Source organism: Protopterus annectens, chromosome 7.part0 (genome assembly GCF_019279795.1).
Source record: "Protopterus annectens isolate FY-2018-M chromosome 7.part0, PAN1.0, whole genome shotgun sequence".
Taxonomy (NCBI): domain Eukaryota; kingdom Metazoa; phylum Chordata; order Ceratodontiformes; family Protopteridae; genus Protopterus; species Protopterus annectens.
In genome coordinates, this window is record NC_056739.1 from 334,209,553 (window position 1) to 334,229,284 (window position 19,732).

Consider the following 19,732-nt stretch of genomic DNA (forward strand, 5'->3'; position numbering starts at 1 on the left):
TTATTTCTCCTCCTCCCCCAGTTTGGCTATGGTATTCTACCCATTTGTAAGGACTGCAGATGCATCCTTGAAGGACATAGTACAGTTTTGTACCTACCATAAATGTAGATGTCCGATAGGCATGCATCTGCAGTCAGGATTACCCACCCTCCTTCCCTCTGTGGTACTCCTAGGGTATTTGCCCATCTTGTAGCTAGCTGGGGGAATCTATTATGGGTGTATTTGTTTGTATATATGTACATACATGCTTATTTTTTGTTTGCTCTCTACTATTTGGAACCATTTGCATTTATCCAAATTTAGCCTTCCTAGAGGGCACCTGGCATCTGGGGCAAGAAACACTGAGGAAAATGGCGTCGGCTGGTGCCTTTATACCCCAAGAACTGCCGCTATGACGTCGGGTGAAGTGCGACACCAGCCGAGGCCAGACCCAGACTTTGGAATCCGGCCGACCGAAGGGCTGCCTGACGACAGGACAACCCATTTGTAAGGACTGCAGATGCATGCCTATCGGACATCTACATTTATGGTAGGTACAAAACTGTACTTTCCCTGCCTCCGGCCCCTAGTAAACCAGACCAATACTACAGGGTTCCTGAGTCCCACACATTCCTTTTCAAAAATCCTGTTGTGGACCCAGAACCCATTTCTCAGGGGCCCAAGGGCATTAAGGCTTCTACTGCTAAAAATCCTATCCCTTCTGATAGAGACTCCAGGTGCTGGTTAGATGGGGTAAAAAGGTTTGTACTTCTGCAACCTTGGCAATCAGGGCTTTAAACTGTCAATTCCATATGCTATAATATCAACAGCATATCATGGGACTGCTTAAACAGAAAATGATTTTGATTTCTGACTGTGTGGAAAATAAAGATTTGCAGGATTTATTGCATTCAGCTGAACAAGTTGGAAAACATACTTTGTAATGTGGTTTGATTCTTTAGAGGCCTCTTGCAGGGCTGCTGTTACTGGGTCTGTGCTTAGAAGGCATGCTTGGCTTAAGGCGCAATTTCTGCCTGATCATGTTAAAGCAAAACTGTTGGATGCTCCTTTACATCCGGACCGTCTGTTTGGCAATAAGGCTGAAGAAGTTCTAAAAAAGATGGAAGATGAAACTAAATCTATGCAAACTGTGAAAGATTTCTTACAAGTACAACCTCCAAGATTTAGTAGGCACTGGCCTACTAAGAACTGGTCCTTTCCAGCTCCTTCCAGAGCCACTCAAGCCAAACCCAGGCACTCCAAAAGCACCAGGTTTTAGTCCCAAGGGACTCTCAGAACTAAGCAATGGGGTGCTTCCACTTCCAATTCTGGAAATAACAAGACACCACCCTATGGTAAACAGTCTCAATGACTTTCCTTTAAAATTACCAAGCACTTACCTCTCAGCTGCCCCTTTGGGGGGAAAACTGGCTCTTCATACAAAAAACTGGCAACTTATAACCCCGAACAAATGGGTTTTAAATATAGTGTCCCAGGGATACAGATTTCATTTCCACACGTTGCCAACTCCAAACAGGTGGCCAGACCTGCCCCCAAATCAGTGGGCAGAGGCTCAGAAACAAGTACTTTCCCTCCTAAACATGGGGGCTATTCAACTAGTACCAGAAGAGGAAAAGGGACAAGGGTTTCTATTCCAGACTTTTCCTGGTACCCAGAAAAGACAAATCATGGCTTCCAATTCCAACACCTTTCTGGAAATTCCAAAATCCAAGATGCTGACTCTTCACCAGATGTCCTTCAAGAATGCAACTGCAGTCATAACATGTGGGTTGTCCTGCCTCGGGCAGCCCTCGGTCGGCCGGATTCCAAAGTCTGGGTCCGACGTCGGCTGATGTCGCATTTCTCTCCAACGTCAGAGCGGCTGGAGTACATAAGCATCAGCCGACGCCATTTTCTCCAGTCTTTCTTGCCGCGCGGTGCCCGAAGCAGAAGCAGTTCGCAAGTGCCGGTCGGTCAGCTCCTGTATTCTTGATGCGAAGTCATCAAAAAGCTAAGTACCCCGTTGGGGACCTTTTCTTGCCTCAGCCGATGTCAGAAATTACTGAAAAAGTTAACAATTGTCTATCTTGTGGTAAACAAATACCTCATAAGGATTTCCACTCTTACTGTCTACCACGACGTCTCGGCCTGTGTAGCCTGTGCTCGCTTCAACAAGCGCACCCTCAGGCGCCGAGCAGAGTTCGCTGAAGATTTTTTCGGCGATAAATTTGCTTACACCATGCCGTCGGAACTTCAGACATCGCAAACTCCCAAGAAGCGAAAAGACCGGGACCGACATCCTCGGCCCGCGTCTACCACCGACTCCACGCCAAAACCTAGCACGAATGCTCCGGTTCCCTCTGAGACGGTCTCTCCACCGCTCCGAACCGAAGACACCGCATTACCGACGACTCCGATTCCGGACATCCCTCCGACGCCAGTTATCGATTTTCCTCCGGATACCGAAACCGAGGAAATGCCCGAGACCATTGCTGTAGACAAGGTCACTCCTGCGTGGAGCTGCCAGGCCTCCTATGGCCATGTCTATTAAGGCCTACACTAGGGCTAAGGCAGCCAGCAAAACAAAGCATCTTACTACTAAAACCTTACCTCAGCCTACTCCAGAGACACAAATTATGTCTATGGCTGCTGACTTAATTTCTATGATTAGAGGTTCACAGGCCCATCCTGAGAGAGGATCCCAACCTCCTTCTGATAAAAGGCCCCGGGTTGAACCCTCTGACCCTATCCCTTCAGATGAAGTTTCTGAGGGCTCTGTCCACTCTGATAGCCAGGAAGAGCTCTTCCAGACCTATGAGGACTCGGATGCAGAAGATTCCATCCCTCGCCTCCTCCTGAGGATATTTCTTTTGGGGAGGTTCTGCATACCATGAGGGAACATTTCAAGTGGCAAGGACAGCAATATTCTGATTCCAGAAAACGCCTTAGGACTGTCCTTAAGAAGCCCCAGCACAGGCCCTTAGCTATTCCTCCTGTACTTGATGTTTTGGATGATTTATATTCTGACTCTAGTGCTACCCCTGACTCTCTTCCTCCGGCTCCAGCCAAGCCAGACAGGTATTACAGGGTCCCAGAAACACATTCCCATTTATTCAGGGCCCATTCTGCTGATTTGGAAACTATTTCACAGGGGCCTAAAGGAGTTTCAGCTTCCACCTCTAAAAATCCATTGCCCTCCAACAGGGAAGCTAGGTCATTAGAGAGATGGGTCAAAAAGGTTTTTACATCCACTACCTTATCTATGAGAGCTTTGAATTGCCTTTTTCATATGTTACAATATCAGGATTTCCTGTTAGAAGATTTACAAAAAACATTAGCCAATCCTGATCCTTTAGACAGGAAGGCTTTGCAGGAAGCTGTACATAACACTCAGCAAGTAAGCAATCACTTCCTGCAGTGTGGATATGATGCACTGGAAGCTTCATGTAGGGCAGCTATGACAGGGGCAGTCATTCGTAGACATGCATGGTTAAAAGATCAACCTCTACCAGATCATGTAAAGACAAAACTTCTGGATGCACCTTTGGAAAAAAACAAGCTTTTTGGTGCTAATGCTAAGGATGTGTTAAAGACCATCGAAGAAAAAGCAAAATCAGTTCAGACGGTGAAAGATTTCCTCCAGGTTCAACCCCCCAGATTCAGTAGGAATTGGCCTTCAAAACACTGGTCCTTTCCTAATCCAGAAAAGTTTCAAAGGGGTAAAACAGGCGTGGCGAGAAAGAGGCCAATACAGAGCCCTTACAGGGGACGACAATGGCAGCCAGGAAACCAAAGAAGTGACGCAGGGGTTTCACCTGCCCCACAGCCACAATCTCAATGACTTTCCTCTACTTCCGCCTACCAGGGAACAAATAGAAGCTCCCTTGGGCTGGAAATGATCTCTTTTTGCAGAAAATTGACACAGACTGACAAAGGACAAATGGATTTTGGACATTATAGACCGAGGCTACAGGTTCCATTTTCATACCTTGCCAAGAAAACAAGGCATGCCAAACCTTCCACAAAACCAGAGGGCAGAGGCTATCAAGCAAATCACTCTGCTGACTCGGATGAAAGCAATAGAAAGAGTTCCACAACAAGAACAAGGCCAGGGGTTTTACTCAAGACTGTTCCTTGTTCCAAGAAAAGAATCTCAATGGAGACCAATACTGGACTTGTCCGGATTAAACACCTTTCTCATAGTACCAAAGTTCAAAATGCTGACTCTACAGCAACTCCTTCCCATGCTGGGCAAGGGGTCTTGGCTGATTACTCTGGACCTCAAGGAGGCATACCTGCATGTCCCTATCAGACACAGCTGCAGAAGATACCTCAGATTTCTTGCAGGGCCAGAGCATTATCAATTCTCAGCATTGCCATTTGGCTTATCTACTGCGCCCAGAGTATTCACAAAATGCCTGGCTTCAGTAATTGCTCATTGCAGGCTCCAGGGGATACAAATTTACCCGTACCTGGACGACTGCCTCATACAAGCAGACGACAAATTGATGTTGACAAAAAACTTGGACTATGTCATACGATTACTTCAAGCTCTGGGGTACACAGTCAACTTCCAAAAGTCAAGACTGCAACCATCCCAGCAAATAATCTTCTTAGGTGCCAAACTAGACACAGCCTCTCAAATGGCTTACCTGACAGAAGACAAGCAAGAGAAGTTAACTCATTATTTCAAAGGTTTAGCAAAGCTCACCCAGATGACTGCAAGGAGATTCCTACAGGCCTGGTTCCATTAGCAAGACTTACACATGAGAAAGCTTCAATGGTAGCTAAAAAGCATTTGGTCTCAACACAGCAACAACTTGGAGACAACCATACCGCTCATTCCATGCCTACAAAAGGAATTCCTATGGTGGGCCTCGGTGAGCCAGGCAAACACAGGTATGTCATTCAAAAAACCACAGATAACACAGACCATGACTACAGACGCCTCAGACCTTGGATGGGGAGCGTACATGGAAGGCAGGTGTATACAAGGACAATGGTCTCCAAAGGAAACACATCTGCATATAAACCGAAAGGAAATGCTGGCAGTAATGCATGCCATCAAGGCCTTTCAACACCAACTTCAGCAAGGCCATTTACTGATACGGACAGACAACACCACTGTGATGTGGTATATAAACAAGCAGGGGCACCTCTTACCCCTTTGCAGACTGACAATGCATCTTTGGGAAAAATCACTGAGCCTAAACATCCAGTTACAATCCCAGTTTGTTCCAGGCAAAGACAATGTGTTGGCGGACAGCCTAAGCAGGAATTTCACAGATCCACACGAGTGGAGGTTACATCCGAAGATCTTCACAAAACTCACTTCGACATGGGGCAGGCCAGAAGTGGACCTATTTGCCTCTCACCTCAACCATCTTCTACAAAAATTCTGCACAAGGACATACCATCCAAAAGCTCGGAAAATAGATGCGCTCTCATTCAACTGGAACTTCCTAACAATCTATGCATTCCCACCTCTGCCACTGATGACCTCAGTATTACTAAAGATCAAAGCAGAGAGACCCAAGGGAATCATAATAGCTCCGGATTGGCCAAGACAACACTGGTATCCACTACTATGGAGCATATGTCACACCAGGAGGTGGGCCCTTCCCCAATGGCCTCTACTTTTGACTCAACACAATTTCGAAAAAGTGCATCCAAACCTTCAGACACTGCAGCTAACAGCCTGGGAGATCCCATAAATAACCTTAACCTATCTCTCTCCAAGGAAGTTCAGAGGATACTAACAGAGGCTCTAAGACCATCCACCAGAAAGGTTTACTTAGCAAAGTGGAAAAGATTCAGCAATTGGAATACCAGCAAGGGACATGATGCATCATTGTTGAACATCCCACTCATCTTGGAATATTTGGCAGATATGCTAAAGAACGGCCTCTCATATTCTTCCATAAAGATACATGCATCAGCTATTTCAGCTAGATATAACACTGATCTTCCTGTTTTTTCACACCCTTTGCTACGGCAATTCCTCAGGGGAATCAAGAACATTCACCAAGAAAGGCCCCAGTGCCAGCCTGGGACCTCAATTTTGTCCTAGAAAAACTGACTCTACCTCCATTTGAACCAGCAGCTTCAGTTGACTTGCAATTTCTCTCATGGAAGACAGCTTTCCTGTTGGCAATTACCTCAGCAAGAAGGGTTTCGGAACTACAGGCCCTAATGGCAATACCACCGTTCATAATTTTTCACAGAGACAGGGTTTCATTAAGGACCAACCCTACTTTTATGCCAAAGGTGGTATCTAGGGTTTCTTTAAATCAAGCCATTCATCTGCCTGCTTTCTTCCCCAATCCTGAGAATAAGGGGGAAAGACTGTCGCATACCTTGGACATTCACAGACAACTTCGATACTACCTGGACAGAACCAAGGCCAGTAGGAAGTCTGAACAACATTTTGTAGCTTACGCCCCTGCAGTCCAAGGAAAAGCAATTTCAAAACAGACTATTTCAAAATGGATTGGACATTGCATCAAATTCTGTTATTCCTTTCATGGAAAGACTGTTCCAGCCAATGTCAGACCACATTCCACCAGAGCTACAGCCACCTCTACAGCATTCTTAAGAGGGGTGCCTACTAAGGACATTCTAGAAGCTGCTACATGGAGCTCCGTGCATACATTCTCCAAACACTACAATCTCCCTCTATACTCCAGATCCAGAGCAGGCTTTGCTTGGCAGTCCTGCAGGGTTTGATTGCCACACCATCTTTTTCCTAGAGCATTCCTCCTCCCCCAGCTAAGCTATGGTATTCTACCCACATGTTATGACTGCAGTTGCATTCTTGAAGGACATAGTACAGTTTTGTACCTACCATAAATGTAGATGTCCGATAGACATGCAACTGCAGTCGGATGTTCCCTCCCTCCATACCCCTCTATGCCTAGGGTCCACTCGGGGATATCTGTTATGGTGTATTTGTTTTATTGCTCATTTATTTGTCTGGAATCCAGTTTTTGTCTTCCAATTTGATTACAGCCTTCCTTGGAGGGCACCTGGCACCTGGGGCAAGAAACACTGAAGAAAATGGCGTCGGCTGATGCTTATGTACTCCAGCCGCTCTGATGTCGGAGAGAAATGCGACATCAGCCGACGTCGGACCCAGACTTTGGAATCCGGCCGAACGAGGGCTGCCCGAGGCAGGACAACCCACATGTTATGACTGCAGATGCATGTCTGTCGGACATCTACATTTATGGTAGGTACAAAACTGTACTTTACTTCCTATGGTAGGCAAGGAAGCCTGGTTAGCAACTCTAGATTTAAAAGAGTCTTACCTGCATATCCCAATCAGGAAATCTTGCAGAAGATGCCTACGCTTCAAAGCAGGCTACTTGCTTTGTCAGTTCTCTGCAATGCCCTTTGGCTTGTCTACTGCTCCCAGGGTATTCATAAAGTGCCTGGCTCCAGTAACTGCATTTTGCAGGCAAAGAAATATTCAAATATATCCATACCTGGACGATTGTCTAATTCAGGCAGAATACCAGGCCACTCTTCTAAAACATCTGGCGTTTGTAAAAAGGGTTCTAACCTGTCTAGGGTACACCATAAACAAAAAGAAATCACAACTGGTACCCTCTCAAAAAATTACATTCCTGAGTGCAAGCTTGAATACAACTGCCCAGATGGCTTTCCTTACGCCAGAAAAGCAAATTCATTTGGTGACTTACTTCAAACAGGTGCCCACAAGAACCCTGCTATCTGCAAGACAAATACTGCAAGCCTTGGGGTTCATGGCCTCCTGCATTCTTCTAATTCCATATGCAAGACTGCATATGAGGAAACTTCAGTGGTACTGAAAAAGTTTATGGAGTCAACATTGTCACAGCTTGGAAACAATGATTCCTATCATTGCCCGCACCTAGAGTTCCTATGGTGGGCAGAGGCCTGCCACCAAAACAAGGGACTGCCATTCACACCACCCCCTGCCGCCCAAATCCTAACTACAGACGCAGCAGACTATGCATGGGTGGCTCATCTGGCAGGGAAGTGCATTCAGGGCAAATGCAGCCCAAATCAAATGCACCTTCATATCAATCAGAAATAAATGTTAGCTGTACATAATGCTCTGACAGCCTTCAAGGACTACCTTCATCCAGGACAACTAATGGCAAAGACGGACAACACCACGGTTATGTGGTACATAAACAAGCAGAGGGATACACATTTCTACCCCCTCTGCAGACTAGCCATGGCATTGTGGAGCACGGCCTTGAGCTACCAAGTACAACTACAAGCTCAATTCCTGCCAGGAAAGCTGAATATTCTGGCAGACGAGCTAAGCAGAAATCTCATGGACCTACATGAATGGAAACTGGAACCACGGATTTTCAACATGTTAACACCCAAATGGGGAAGCCCAGACATAGATCTTTTTCCCTCACCACAGATCTACCAGTTGGGCAAATTTTGCACAAGAACTCCTCACAAAAAAGCCTGGAAAGTGGATGCTCTGTCCTTCAGCTGGACAAACCTTTCAGTCTATGCCTTTCCCCCTCTGCCGCTGCTCTCCAAAGTTCTACTAAAAGTCAAACAGGACAAACCAGAAATGATTTTGATTGCTCCAGACTGGCTACGCCAACACTGGTACCCACTCCTGCGCAGTGTGTCACAAATTTCTCCATGGCACCTGCCTCCGACACCTTCCTTACTGTCTCAGCAGGAGAACCAAATTCTGCACCCTCAGCTCCAAACATTGTATACTGCAGCTTGGCTAATCATTTAAATTCCCCCTTAGCATCCCTCAGCAAACCTGTGATGGATGTCATTTTGGAGGCGAGAAGACCTAGTACTAGAAAATCTTATGCTGACAAATGGAAAAAATTCTGTGCCTGGAATCAGTCTCAAGGGATGAGCACAGCAGTGCCCAGTTTACCTCAGATTTTGCAATACTTAACTGAGATGCTTCACAAGGGCCTGTCTTTTTCCTCCATTAAAATCCATGTCTCAGCCATTTCAGCTCATTACAACACAGACCCCCCCTCCCCCTCTTCTCTCATTCTCTGCTAAAGCAGTATCTCAGAGGGGCCAGAAACTTGAGACCAGCCAGGAGAGCTCCAACCCCTGCCTGGGACCTTAACTTTGTATTGGAGAAACTCACTCTACCTCCTTTCGAGCCAGCTGCTACTGCAGACTTAAAATTTCTTTCATGGAAAACAGCCTTCCTTTTAGCAATCACTTCAGCTAGAAGGATATCTGAATTACAGGCCCTTATGGCAGTGGAGCCTTTCATCATCTTTCATGCGGACAGGGTGTCACTCAGGACCAATCCATTCTTCATGCCCAAGGTGGTATCCAGTGTGGCTCTTAATCAGTCCATTCATTTGCCAACTTTCTTTCCCAATTCACAGAACAAGGGGGAGCGGATACTGCATGTATTTGGATGTACACAGACAACTTAGATTCTACTTGGACAGGACTAAATCTCAAAGAAAATCTGAATAACTGCTGGTAGCATTTGCTGCAGGGGCAGAGGGTAAGGCTATTTCTAAACAAACCATTTCTAAATGGATAAGCCATTGTATTCGTTTCTGCTATAAGCACCATGGAAAACCTATCTCCCAGGGGATCAGATCTCATTCCAACAGGGCTGCATCTATTTCTGCAGCCTTTCTCAGAGATGTTCCTACCAAGGATATTCTAGAAGCTGCTACCTGGAGTTCAGTTCATACTTTCACCAAGCATTACCACTTACCAATTTTCTCTAAATCCAGAGCTGGCTTTGCCACTGCTGTTTTGCAGGGCCTTATAGCTGGTCCTAATGCTGTATAATTCCATCCTCCCAGCCATAGCTTTGGGAATCTACCCAAATGTAATGACTGCAACAGTGAAACACGAAGAACATAGTACAGATGTCCTTCAAGGATGCATCTGCAGTCCTTACGTATGAGTTGTTCTGCCTCAGGCAGCCCTTCGGTCGGCCGGATTCCAAAGTCTGGGTCCGGCGTCGGCTGATGTCGCCCTTTTCCCCGACGTCAGAGCGCCTGGGGTATAAAAGCGTCAGCCGACGCCATGTTCCCCAGTCTTTCTTGCCGCGAGGTGCCCGAAGCAGAAGCAGTTCGCAAGTGCCGGTCGGCCAGCTCCTGTGATTTCAGCTACCAAAGACTTCAAAAAAGCTAAGTACCCCGTTGGGGACTCTTTCTTGCCTCAGCCGATGTCAGATCAAATGGTTAAAGTTAACAATTGTTTATCTTGTGGGAAACAAATACCTCATAAGGATTTCCACTCTTACTGCTTACCCTGCCTAGGCCCAGACCACGACGTCTCGGCCTGTTCAGCCTGTGCTTCCTTCAGTAAACGCACTCTTAGGTGTCGGGCAGAGTTTGCAGAGGAATTTTTTTGGGAAAATTTCTGCTATATCATGCCGTCGGAGCTTCCGACAGCACATTTACCCAAAAAACGAAAGGATAAGGACCGACACATGCGGTCCGCGGTTCTGGCCGACTCCATGCCTAGGCCTACCGCGAGTGTCTCGGTCACTACTGAAGCCGAAACTCTACCGCTTCAGACCGACACCGCACAACTGGTAACTTTGGTACCGGAGGCCATGCCTGAGTCGGTCATAGAATTTCCTTCTGAAACCGGTGCTCAGGAAATATCCGACGCCATTTCTGTTGATAAAACTACCCCAGCACGTGGGGCAGCCAGGCCTCCTGTATCCATGTCCATTAAGGCCTTTACACGGGCTAAAGCTGCTAAACAGCCAAAATCTCTCACTCCCAAGGCTATTTCTCAAAGATCCTCTACCGGTTCACAAATCTTAAGTTTGGCTGAGGACCTTATTTCCTTAATCAGGGGCTCTCAACCTCATCCAGACAGGGGCTCTCAACCTCCTCCAGGCAAAAGGCCCAGGGTTGAGCAGACAGATCCCCAGTCTTCTGATGAGGCCTCAGATGACTCTGCCCTTTCAGACTACCAGGAGGATGCCCTTCCAGCCTACGAGGATTCTGATGCAGAGGAATCTATTCCTTCGGCCTCCCCACCTGAAGAGTTTTCCTTTGGGGAGACCCTTCACTCCATGAGAGAGCATTTCAAATGGCAAGGCCAGGAATTCTCTGATTCCAGGAAGTGGTTAAGGACCTTTTTACATTTACCTCAGCATAGACCTTTGGCTATCCCTCCTGTTTTGAATGTTATAGAAGATGTGTACTTTGAGTCTAGTATTTCCCCTGACTCCCTTCCTTCGGCTCCTGTCAAATCTGACAAGGTACTACAGGGTCCCGGACTCACATCTATACCTTTACAAGGGCCACTCTGCTGACCCAGAAACTATTTCCCAGGGCCCTAAAGGGGTTACAAATACCACTGCCAAGAATCCACTTCCTTCTGAAAGGGAATTCAGGGCTTTAGAGAGATGGGGTAAAAAAAGTGTATACTTCTTCCACTCTTTCTATGAGAGCTTTAAATTGTCAATTCCATATGATACAGTATCAAGAGTATCTGTTAGATGAAATGCATAAAAAACTATCCTCGCCTGAACCCCTAGACCACAAGGCCCTCCAGGATCTGGTGCATAACTCTCAACAGGTTAGCAACCATTTCTTACAGTGTGGTTATGATGCATTGGAAGCTTCATGTAGGTCAGCAATGACAGGTGCAGTCATACGTAGACATGCTTGGCTGAAGGAACAAACACTGCCAGATCATGTTAAAGCAAAGCTTCTGGATGCACCACTGGAAAAACAAACGTTATTTGGTTCCACGGCTCAAGAGGTCTTAAAGAAATTTGAAGAAAAGGCAAAATCAGTTCAAACAGTCAAAGATTTTCTCCAGGTCCAACCACCAAGATTCAGCAGAAATTGGCCTTCTAAAAATTGGTGCTTTCCGGACACAGGCAGATTTCAAAGAGGCAAAAACAGGCATGGCAGAGGTAGGGGGCAAGCTCGAGGCTCCTACAGGGGACGTCAATGGCAGCCTCCAACCCAGAGAGGTAGTGCAGGACCTGCATCTACTGCACAAGGACAAACTCAATGACTTGACTTTGATTCCGCCAACCAGGGCTCAATTGGAAGCACCTTTGGGCGGAAAGCTATCTTTATTCTCAGAAAATTGGCACAGTATTACAAAGGACAAATGGATACTGCAAATAGACAAAGGATACAGATTCCATTTTCATACATTACCAAAAAGACAAGGCATGCCAAACCTGCCACCAAATCAAAGGGCAGAGGCTTTCAAGCAGATTTCAAAACTACTAGAAATGAAGGCAATAGAAAAAGTTCCTTTCACAGAACAAGGCCAAGGATTTTATTCCAGACTATTCCTTGTTCCAAGAAAAGAAAAACAATGGAGGCCTATTCTGGACTTGTCCGCACTGAATACTTATCTTATCGTGCCAAAATTCAAAATGCTGACCTTACAGCAGCTCCTTCCCATGCTGGGCAAGGGGTCCTGGCTGGTAACTCTAGACCTCAAGGAGGCATACCTGCATGTCCCTATCAGACAAAGTTGCAGAAGACACCTCAGATTCCTTGCAGGTTCAGAGCATTATCAATTCTCAGCATTGCCCTTTGGCTTATCTACTGCGCCCAGAGTATTCACGAAATGCCTGGCATCAGTGATTGCACATTGCTGACTTCAGGGGATTCAAATATACCCATACCTGGACGACTGCCTTATACAAGCGGACAGCCAACAAGCATTGTTAAAACACTTGAACTATGCATCCGCCTTCTACAGGCCTTGGGATACACAATCAACATTCACAAATCAAGACTTGTTCCATCCCAAAGAATAATTTTTCTGGGTGCAAAGCTGGATACAACCACCCAAATGGCTTTTCTCACAGAAGAAAAACAAGAACAATTACTTGATTATTTCAAAAATCTGACAACACAAACCCAGCTGACTGCAAGGAAAATCCTGCAGGTCCTGGGTTTCATGGCATCTTGCATTCTGCTGATTCCACAAGCAAGGCTGCATATGAGGAAACTGCAATGGTACCTAAGGAGTCTGTGGTCTCAACACAGTCACAGGCTAGAAGCTTTGATCCCCCTCATTCCATGCCTTCACAAGGAATTTCTGTGGTGGGCACAAGCAAGTCAGTCAAACATGGGGCTGCCTTTCAGCAAGCCTCAAATCAGCCAAACCATTACAACGGACGCCTCAGACCATGGATGGGGAGCGCACATGAAGGACAGATGTATTCAGGGGCAGTGGACTCAAAAGGAATTGTGCCTGCACATCAACCAAAAGGAAATGTTGGCAGTGATACATTCAATTGAGGCCTTCAAACATTTCCTGCATCAAGGTCACCTGTTAATAAAGACAGACAATACCACAGTTATGTGGTACATAACAAGCAAGGAGGTACCCATTCCTACCCTCTTTGCAGGCTGGCAATGAATCTTTGGGAACTTTCCCTAAACCTCAATATAGAGCTGCATTCCCAGTTCGTACCAGGAAAGGACAATGTACTGGCGGACAGCCTAAGCAGAAACACCATGGACCCACACGAATGGATGTTGCATCCAGACGTTTTTCTTCAGATAGCACAATCCTGGGGAAGGCCGGGCATAGATCTGTTTGCTCCCCCCCCACAACCATCAACTGAAGAAATTCTGCACAAGGACATACCATCCACAAGCATGGAAAGTGGACGCCCTATCCTTCAGCTGGAATGCTCTAACAGTATATGCATTCCCACCTCTTCCGTTAATGACCAAGGTCTTACTGAAGATCAGGACAGAGCAACCAAAAGTGATTCTGATAGCTCCGGTCTGGCCAAGACAACACTGGTACCCACTGTTAAAGAGCCTGTCACGCACGAACCCGTGGCCTCTACCACAATGGCCACTTCTTCTGACACAGCACAATTACAAAACTCTGCACTCCAGCCTGAAAACCTTGCAGCTGACAGCCTGGAAAATACCTCGACTCCTCAACAGGATAAACTATCCAAGAGGGTAAAGGATATCATCATGGAAGCTCGGCGGCCTTCCACAAGAAAGGCATACTCAGCAAAATGGAAGAGATTTCGAACCTGGAGCACCACACAGGGTCAGGATCCGACAGTGATGAGCATCCCACATGTCCTTAAATACTTGGCTGAAATGCTCCATAATGGCCTATCTTACTCATCCATAAAAATTCATGCTTCAGCTATTTCAGCAGAGTACAACACTGATCCACCTGTATTTTCTCATCCTCTGCTAAGGCAGTTTCTAAGAGGGATAAAAAACATCAACCCTCCAAGGACACAACCAGTGCCTACATGGGACCTTAACTTCATGTTGGAAAAATTAACTCTACCTCCATTTGAACCAGCAGCATCTTCAGAACTACAATTCCTATCTTGGAAGACTGCCTTCCTCCTGGCCATAAACTCAGCAAGAAGAGTATCTGAGTTACAGGCCCTCATGGCAGTACAACCATTTCTCATTTTCCATAAGGACAGAGTCTCTTTGAGAACCAATCCTTCATTCATTTTTTTTTTTTTTTTTTTTTTTTTATAAATAATTCATATTGAGAACCATTTAATATGTATTAATTCACAGTTTCACTGCACACAGGGTAGACACGCTTAATAAGTTAACCTTAAATACACTTATTCCTAAATAGATGAGAGTTACTTTAGTCTATTCTTCTATTCTTACATTTTCAGTGTTTTACATGTTGGCGATTTTTTTTGATTTATGGAGATACTATACACATAAATTCTTTTTCTTACACTATTTATCATACACTATATATATAATATATGTAGTGATATTTATACATAACGATTTTTTTTTTTTTTATTTTTTTTTATTCCATTATAATGTATAACCTTATGTGACATACTTTTAACTTTTTAAATGCGATTTTAATTCATTTGATTTTCCTATTTAATTTTTCTTTCTAGGTGTATACTTTCTACTTATAAAATGTTTTTTGTTTATTTATTTACTAAAAATTTTAAACGCTAAAGCTTTTATGTAAAAGGGATGAGTCTCTTTTCATTCTACTTTATTCTATTTTTATTATATGAGACAGTCACCTACATTTCTAAATGTGCACTCATTCTAATAACTACAAAACTGTTTTTTTTTTTTGCAATTTTAACTCCTAATTCCTTCCATTGACAATGATTTTCATTTAACTTTTATGATATATAATAGGAAGAGGTTGCAATTAAATAAATCTGAGCGTGCAGTCACGTGCGTGAGCTCATCTTTTATGTTTGTACCTAATGTTTTATTGTTTTGCTGCATTGTCGTGGCCGAATGCTTCATACTGGTGTTCTTTACAATATTTACTTGGTTTTAGTGGGTTTTACTTGGTTAGCTGAGTTGGAGATATACCATTCATGCCAAAGGTTGTATCCAGGGTCTCACTGAACCAAGCTATCCACCTGCCTACTTTCTTTCCAAATCCACAAAATAAAGGAGAGAAACTTCTGCATACCCTGGACATTCACAGACAGTTGCGTTACTACTTGGACAGAACTAAGATTTACAGAAAAACTGACCAACTGTTTGTAGCATACGCTGCTGGTGTACAAGGAAGAGCAATTTCCAAACAAACAATTTCAAAATGGATAGGAAATTGCATTAGATTCTGTTACTCTTTTCATGGAAAAGCTGTGCCAGCTAACATCAGACCTCATTCCACCAGAGCAACAGCCACCTCCACAGGCTTCTTAAGAGGGGTGGCTACAAAGGACATATTAGAAGCTGCTACATGGAGCTCTGTGCATACATTTTCCAAGCATTACAATTTGCCTTTATATTCCAGATCCAGAGCTGGCTTTGCTACTGCAGTCCTGCAGGGCATGTTAGCTACACCATCCTTTTCTTAGGTCCTACCACCCCCAGCTTGGCTATGGTATTCTACCCATATGTAAGGACTGCAGATGCATCCTTGAAGGACATAGTACAGTTTTGTACCTACCATAAATGTAGATGTCCGATAGGTATGCATCTGCAGTCAGGTTTTCCCTCCCTCCTACCCCTCTGTGGTATTCTTTGGGTACCTATCCCTCTTTTTAGCTAGCTGGGGTTATCTTTTATGGTGTATTTGTTATTTATTGGTTTGCATGATTGGAATTTATTCATTTCTTCAAAATTTAGCCTTCTTCAGAGGGCACCTGGCATCTGGGGCAAGAAAAACTGAGGAACATGGCGTCGGCTGACGCTTTTATACCCCGGGCGCTCTAACGTCGGGGAAAAGGGCGACATCAGCCGAAGCCGGACCCAGACTTTGGAATCCGGCCGACCGAAGGGCTGCCTGAGGCAGGACAACCCATATGTAAGGACTGCAAATGCATACCTATTGGACATCTACATTTATGGTAGGTACAAAACTGTACTTTGTGTACACTTACCATAAATGTAGATGTTCGAGTGTATTCACTGTTGCAGTCCTGGTTACCTTTCCTCCAGCCCCCTGTTTTTCTCTTACTATATCACTGCTTTCTTTTACTATGCTTAAAAGCCTTTTTGGTGTATTTGCTTTTGTTTGGAGGTATATTTTTGTGTTTTAATTATGTATATTTTGCTCCCCATTTGGGGGGCACTTGACATCTGGGGCAAGAAAAACTGATGTAATGGCGTCAGCTGCATGTTTTATACCCCTGACGACCTGACATCATGGAAGAAGGGACAGCAACTGATGCAGGACCCAAGACTTTGTTAATCAGGCCGACTGAGGGCAACCTGCCAGCAGATTACCCAAATGTAATGACTACAACAGTGAATACACTCTAACATCTACATTTATGGTAAGTGTACACAACTGTACTATTGTTGTGCACTACACTGCTGGGATCAGGTAATGTTATACATGATGGAATGGTATGTAAGTGACAATATGGCATGAGGCAAACTTAAAAGTGGGCAAAGACCTTTTTGGATAGCTTTCCAAAACACAACATCTAGAATTTGCAAATGTAGTACCTTAAACCTGAGACAATTATGTTCAAGTTATTAATGGAGCACTGCCTTTAAACATGATTGCTAAGGTGAGGAGAGGAAAGCCAGCTGTGTAGCTTGTTTCTAGTGTGAAAATGTTGTCATCTTTTCTTAGCTGTACTACTTTTTATTTTCCAGGGAGAAGAAGAAGTAGAACAGGTCCCTGCTGAAATCCTTTACCAGGCAATGCTGCCTTGTTTACCTCAGTACATGGTAAGTGAGAGGTAGGAGTCACCACAGTGATGATAAAATTGTTTCAACATTACTTCATCTTCAGTGTTTATACCATTATCTTCTGCAGCAGCATGACTCTCACACTATGGTCTCAGAAAGTTTGCAGAAAAATAGGTTCCACTTAAATATAACCAACTTAAGTGGGGCTTTTTTCTAGTTTTGTTAGCAATTTCTTGCCAGTTAAAGCAGCTGTCAAGTTTTGATTGAGTGTTACTTCAAAATATTTTAGTAGAATCTCTAATTTAAGGCTGTGATAGAAAATTTGCAATTCAAGGATGTTGCCTCAGCATCACATCAAGACAACATATTAAATTAAATTTCAGTCCGTAGACAACAGCGCTTAGTAGATGGACAGTTTTATAAACAACTGCATTTCTTCTGCAACTCAATATAAAATCTGTAGTCTTGAGTTCTGTGTACCTTTTGTTACTGTAAGTTAACATTATAGAATCAAAACAGCCAATGTAACTGCATGTTTGAAAAACCTTGATAATGCCATGCTTTAGTTTATTTTTCATGCATGTTTTGGTCTAACCTTTGTTTTGAAAACTCTCATCCTTTTCCAATTCATACCTTCTGAGTAGGATGGCAGTTGTATGAGTCATTCCGTACTGTGTAATATTAACCCCTTTCCCCTACGAGTACATGACAGTAACAGTGTTGAAGAATATTCATATGTCCCACTGTGGCTGTCTGCTTCTTTATAACTTGCCTTAGTTTGTCGTAGGCAGTTACAAAGTGTGCGAAAGAGCCCACTACGCCCCCCCCCCAACAGAGAAGTGTACTTCCTGGAAGGGAAACAAGTTGTATGCGACCATTCAAATCCATCACCACACACACACACGCACACAAAGTTGGTTTGTTTGCATCACAGATGGCAGCTGTTACTTTATCAGACAAAGCATATTGCTTTAATTTCTGTTGTAGGCGGACCATTCAGTTTATGGGTGACATTTCTTGCTGTCTCCCATGCTATATATATTTTCTGATTGTAATTTAGAAATCATATATGTACAGAAGAATCTCTGTTTGCTTTCTTGAACTTTCTTTCATTGTTTAGTATACTTGCATATTTTAAATAGGTGTTCATTAAACCTTGGCTATATCTCCAATGAGTGAAAAGCTGCATAATTAGAAAGTCTTTTTATGTCCTAGATTGCATTACTAAAGATACTTCTGGCTGCTGCTCCAACATCAAAAGCAAAGACAGACTCTATCAACATTCTGGCTGATGTTCTTCCTGAAGAAATGCCGTAAGTATAGTTATCAGGCATTTTTAATGGAGTGAAAGTTGAAGTGATGCATAATTCTGTAATTCATGCCCATCTTGCAGTAAATAAGTGGTGAATCTTTGAACTAAATAAATTATTTTCTGAATTTTATATATTGGTCGCACTGCTGTCCATGTTATAACCCTGTCTGAGCATTCTGCATGTATTAGAGTAGTGCCATGTGCTCAAGACCACCCTGGGTATACTGCAGTTCTTCATATTGAAGTGTTTTACCAACACTATAAACTAGTGAATTCTAGATTTTCATTGTATAAGGTGTCAGCAAGTACCACATGGGTGATTTACTTTTCTGGTTTTTCCACATCAGAGGTAAAAAATGTTAGAAAATGTAAAACAAATGTAATATCAGGCACCCTCCATGATTGTTCTACAATTTACTTCAACCTTTCCAACTTTCACAGTCTGTCATTCTTCTCAGATGATCCAGTGTAGGCCACTTCTACCTGTTTTTCTTTGATGGTCATGCTTCCAGGCTGTGCTTTCCTTTATTTCTTGATATCCAGTGTGCTGCAGCTGGAACTCGCCCATGTGGGAGCATGCTGCTGCAGTTAATGGTCAGGAGACTTTTCTACTCTTGCTCTTGTAAAGAGTTTGAAGATATTGAAGTTTTAGTCCTGGAGGTAGTTAAGGATCTACTCCTTTTAATTTTTTAGTTGCTTTCATGATGTCCCTTGTTTGGAGAGATATTTTGGTTGATGACTGATTAGTCTATGAATTATCCTTGTACAGTTAACTTCCACCCCCCACAACCAAAGAAACAATTGAGAATGTTTCTGTAGTAGGAGTGTGAGCTGCAAGTCATCCCATCTGTAAAACCAATTATTGAGGATGCTATCCTGACAGTCTGAAAGTACCATAATTGTCATATAGACCCATGTAACGTGAACACCATTCACAAATTGCTGACTGAATAAAGTGAGTTCATCACCATGAATTCCTGAGCTGACCTCTTTGATTCTGTTGATCCAACTGAGGACACATAGGTCAAAAATATTATACTGTGCTGCTGTACGAGTACAAGAGCCATATAAACAGGTGTGGCAAGTTTTATTCTTCAGCTAAAGTAATGGTTAGAGCCTTCAGTTCATCTCACCTGACCAAAGTGTTTTTTTTTTCTTTACTTTATATATTTTCAGAACATTTTTAACAGATATATTCACTTCAAAACACACAACAGTAATTGCGTTAACAGTCTAATTACCAGGTCCAAGTTCCAGAACAACTCTGTACGTTTGTTGGAGCCTAAAATGTGCATAATCTGATTGCAGAACCCAGTGAGGTAAATGTTCTAACTCATATGAGGTGGTC

The 19,732-nt window shown here is 43.8% G+C and overlaps 1 protein-coding gene across 1 annotated transcript in view; it reads left to right on the plus strand.

Annotated features, from left to right (window-relative positions):
- STRIP1 (striatin interacting protein 1) overlaps positions 1–19,732 on the plus strand; it is a gene marked incomplete in the record, with an annotated part of 820,756 nt that overhangs the window by 673,958 nt on the left and 127,066 nt on the right. Inside the window, 2 exon segments of the mRNA XM_044076197.1 lie at positions 17,037–17,111; positions 18,288–18,385. Coding sequence (XP_043932132.1) covers positions 17,037–17,111; positions 18,288–18,385 — 173 coding nt within the window.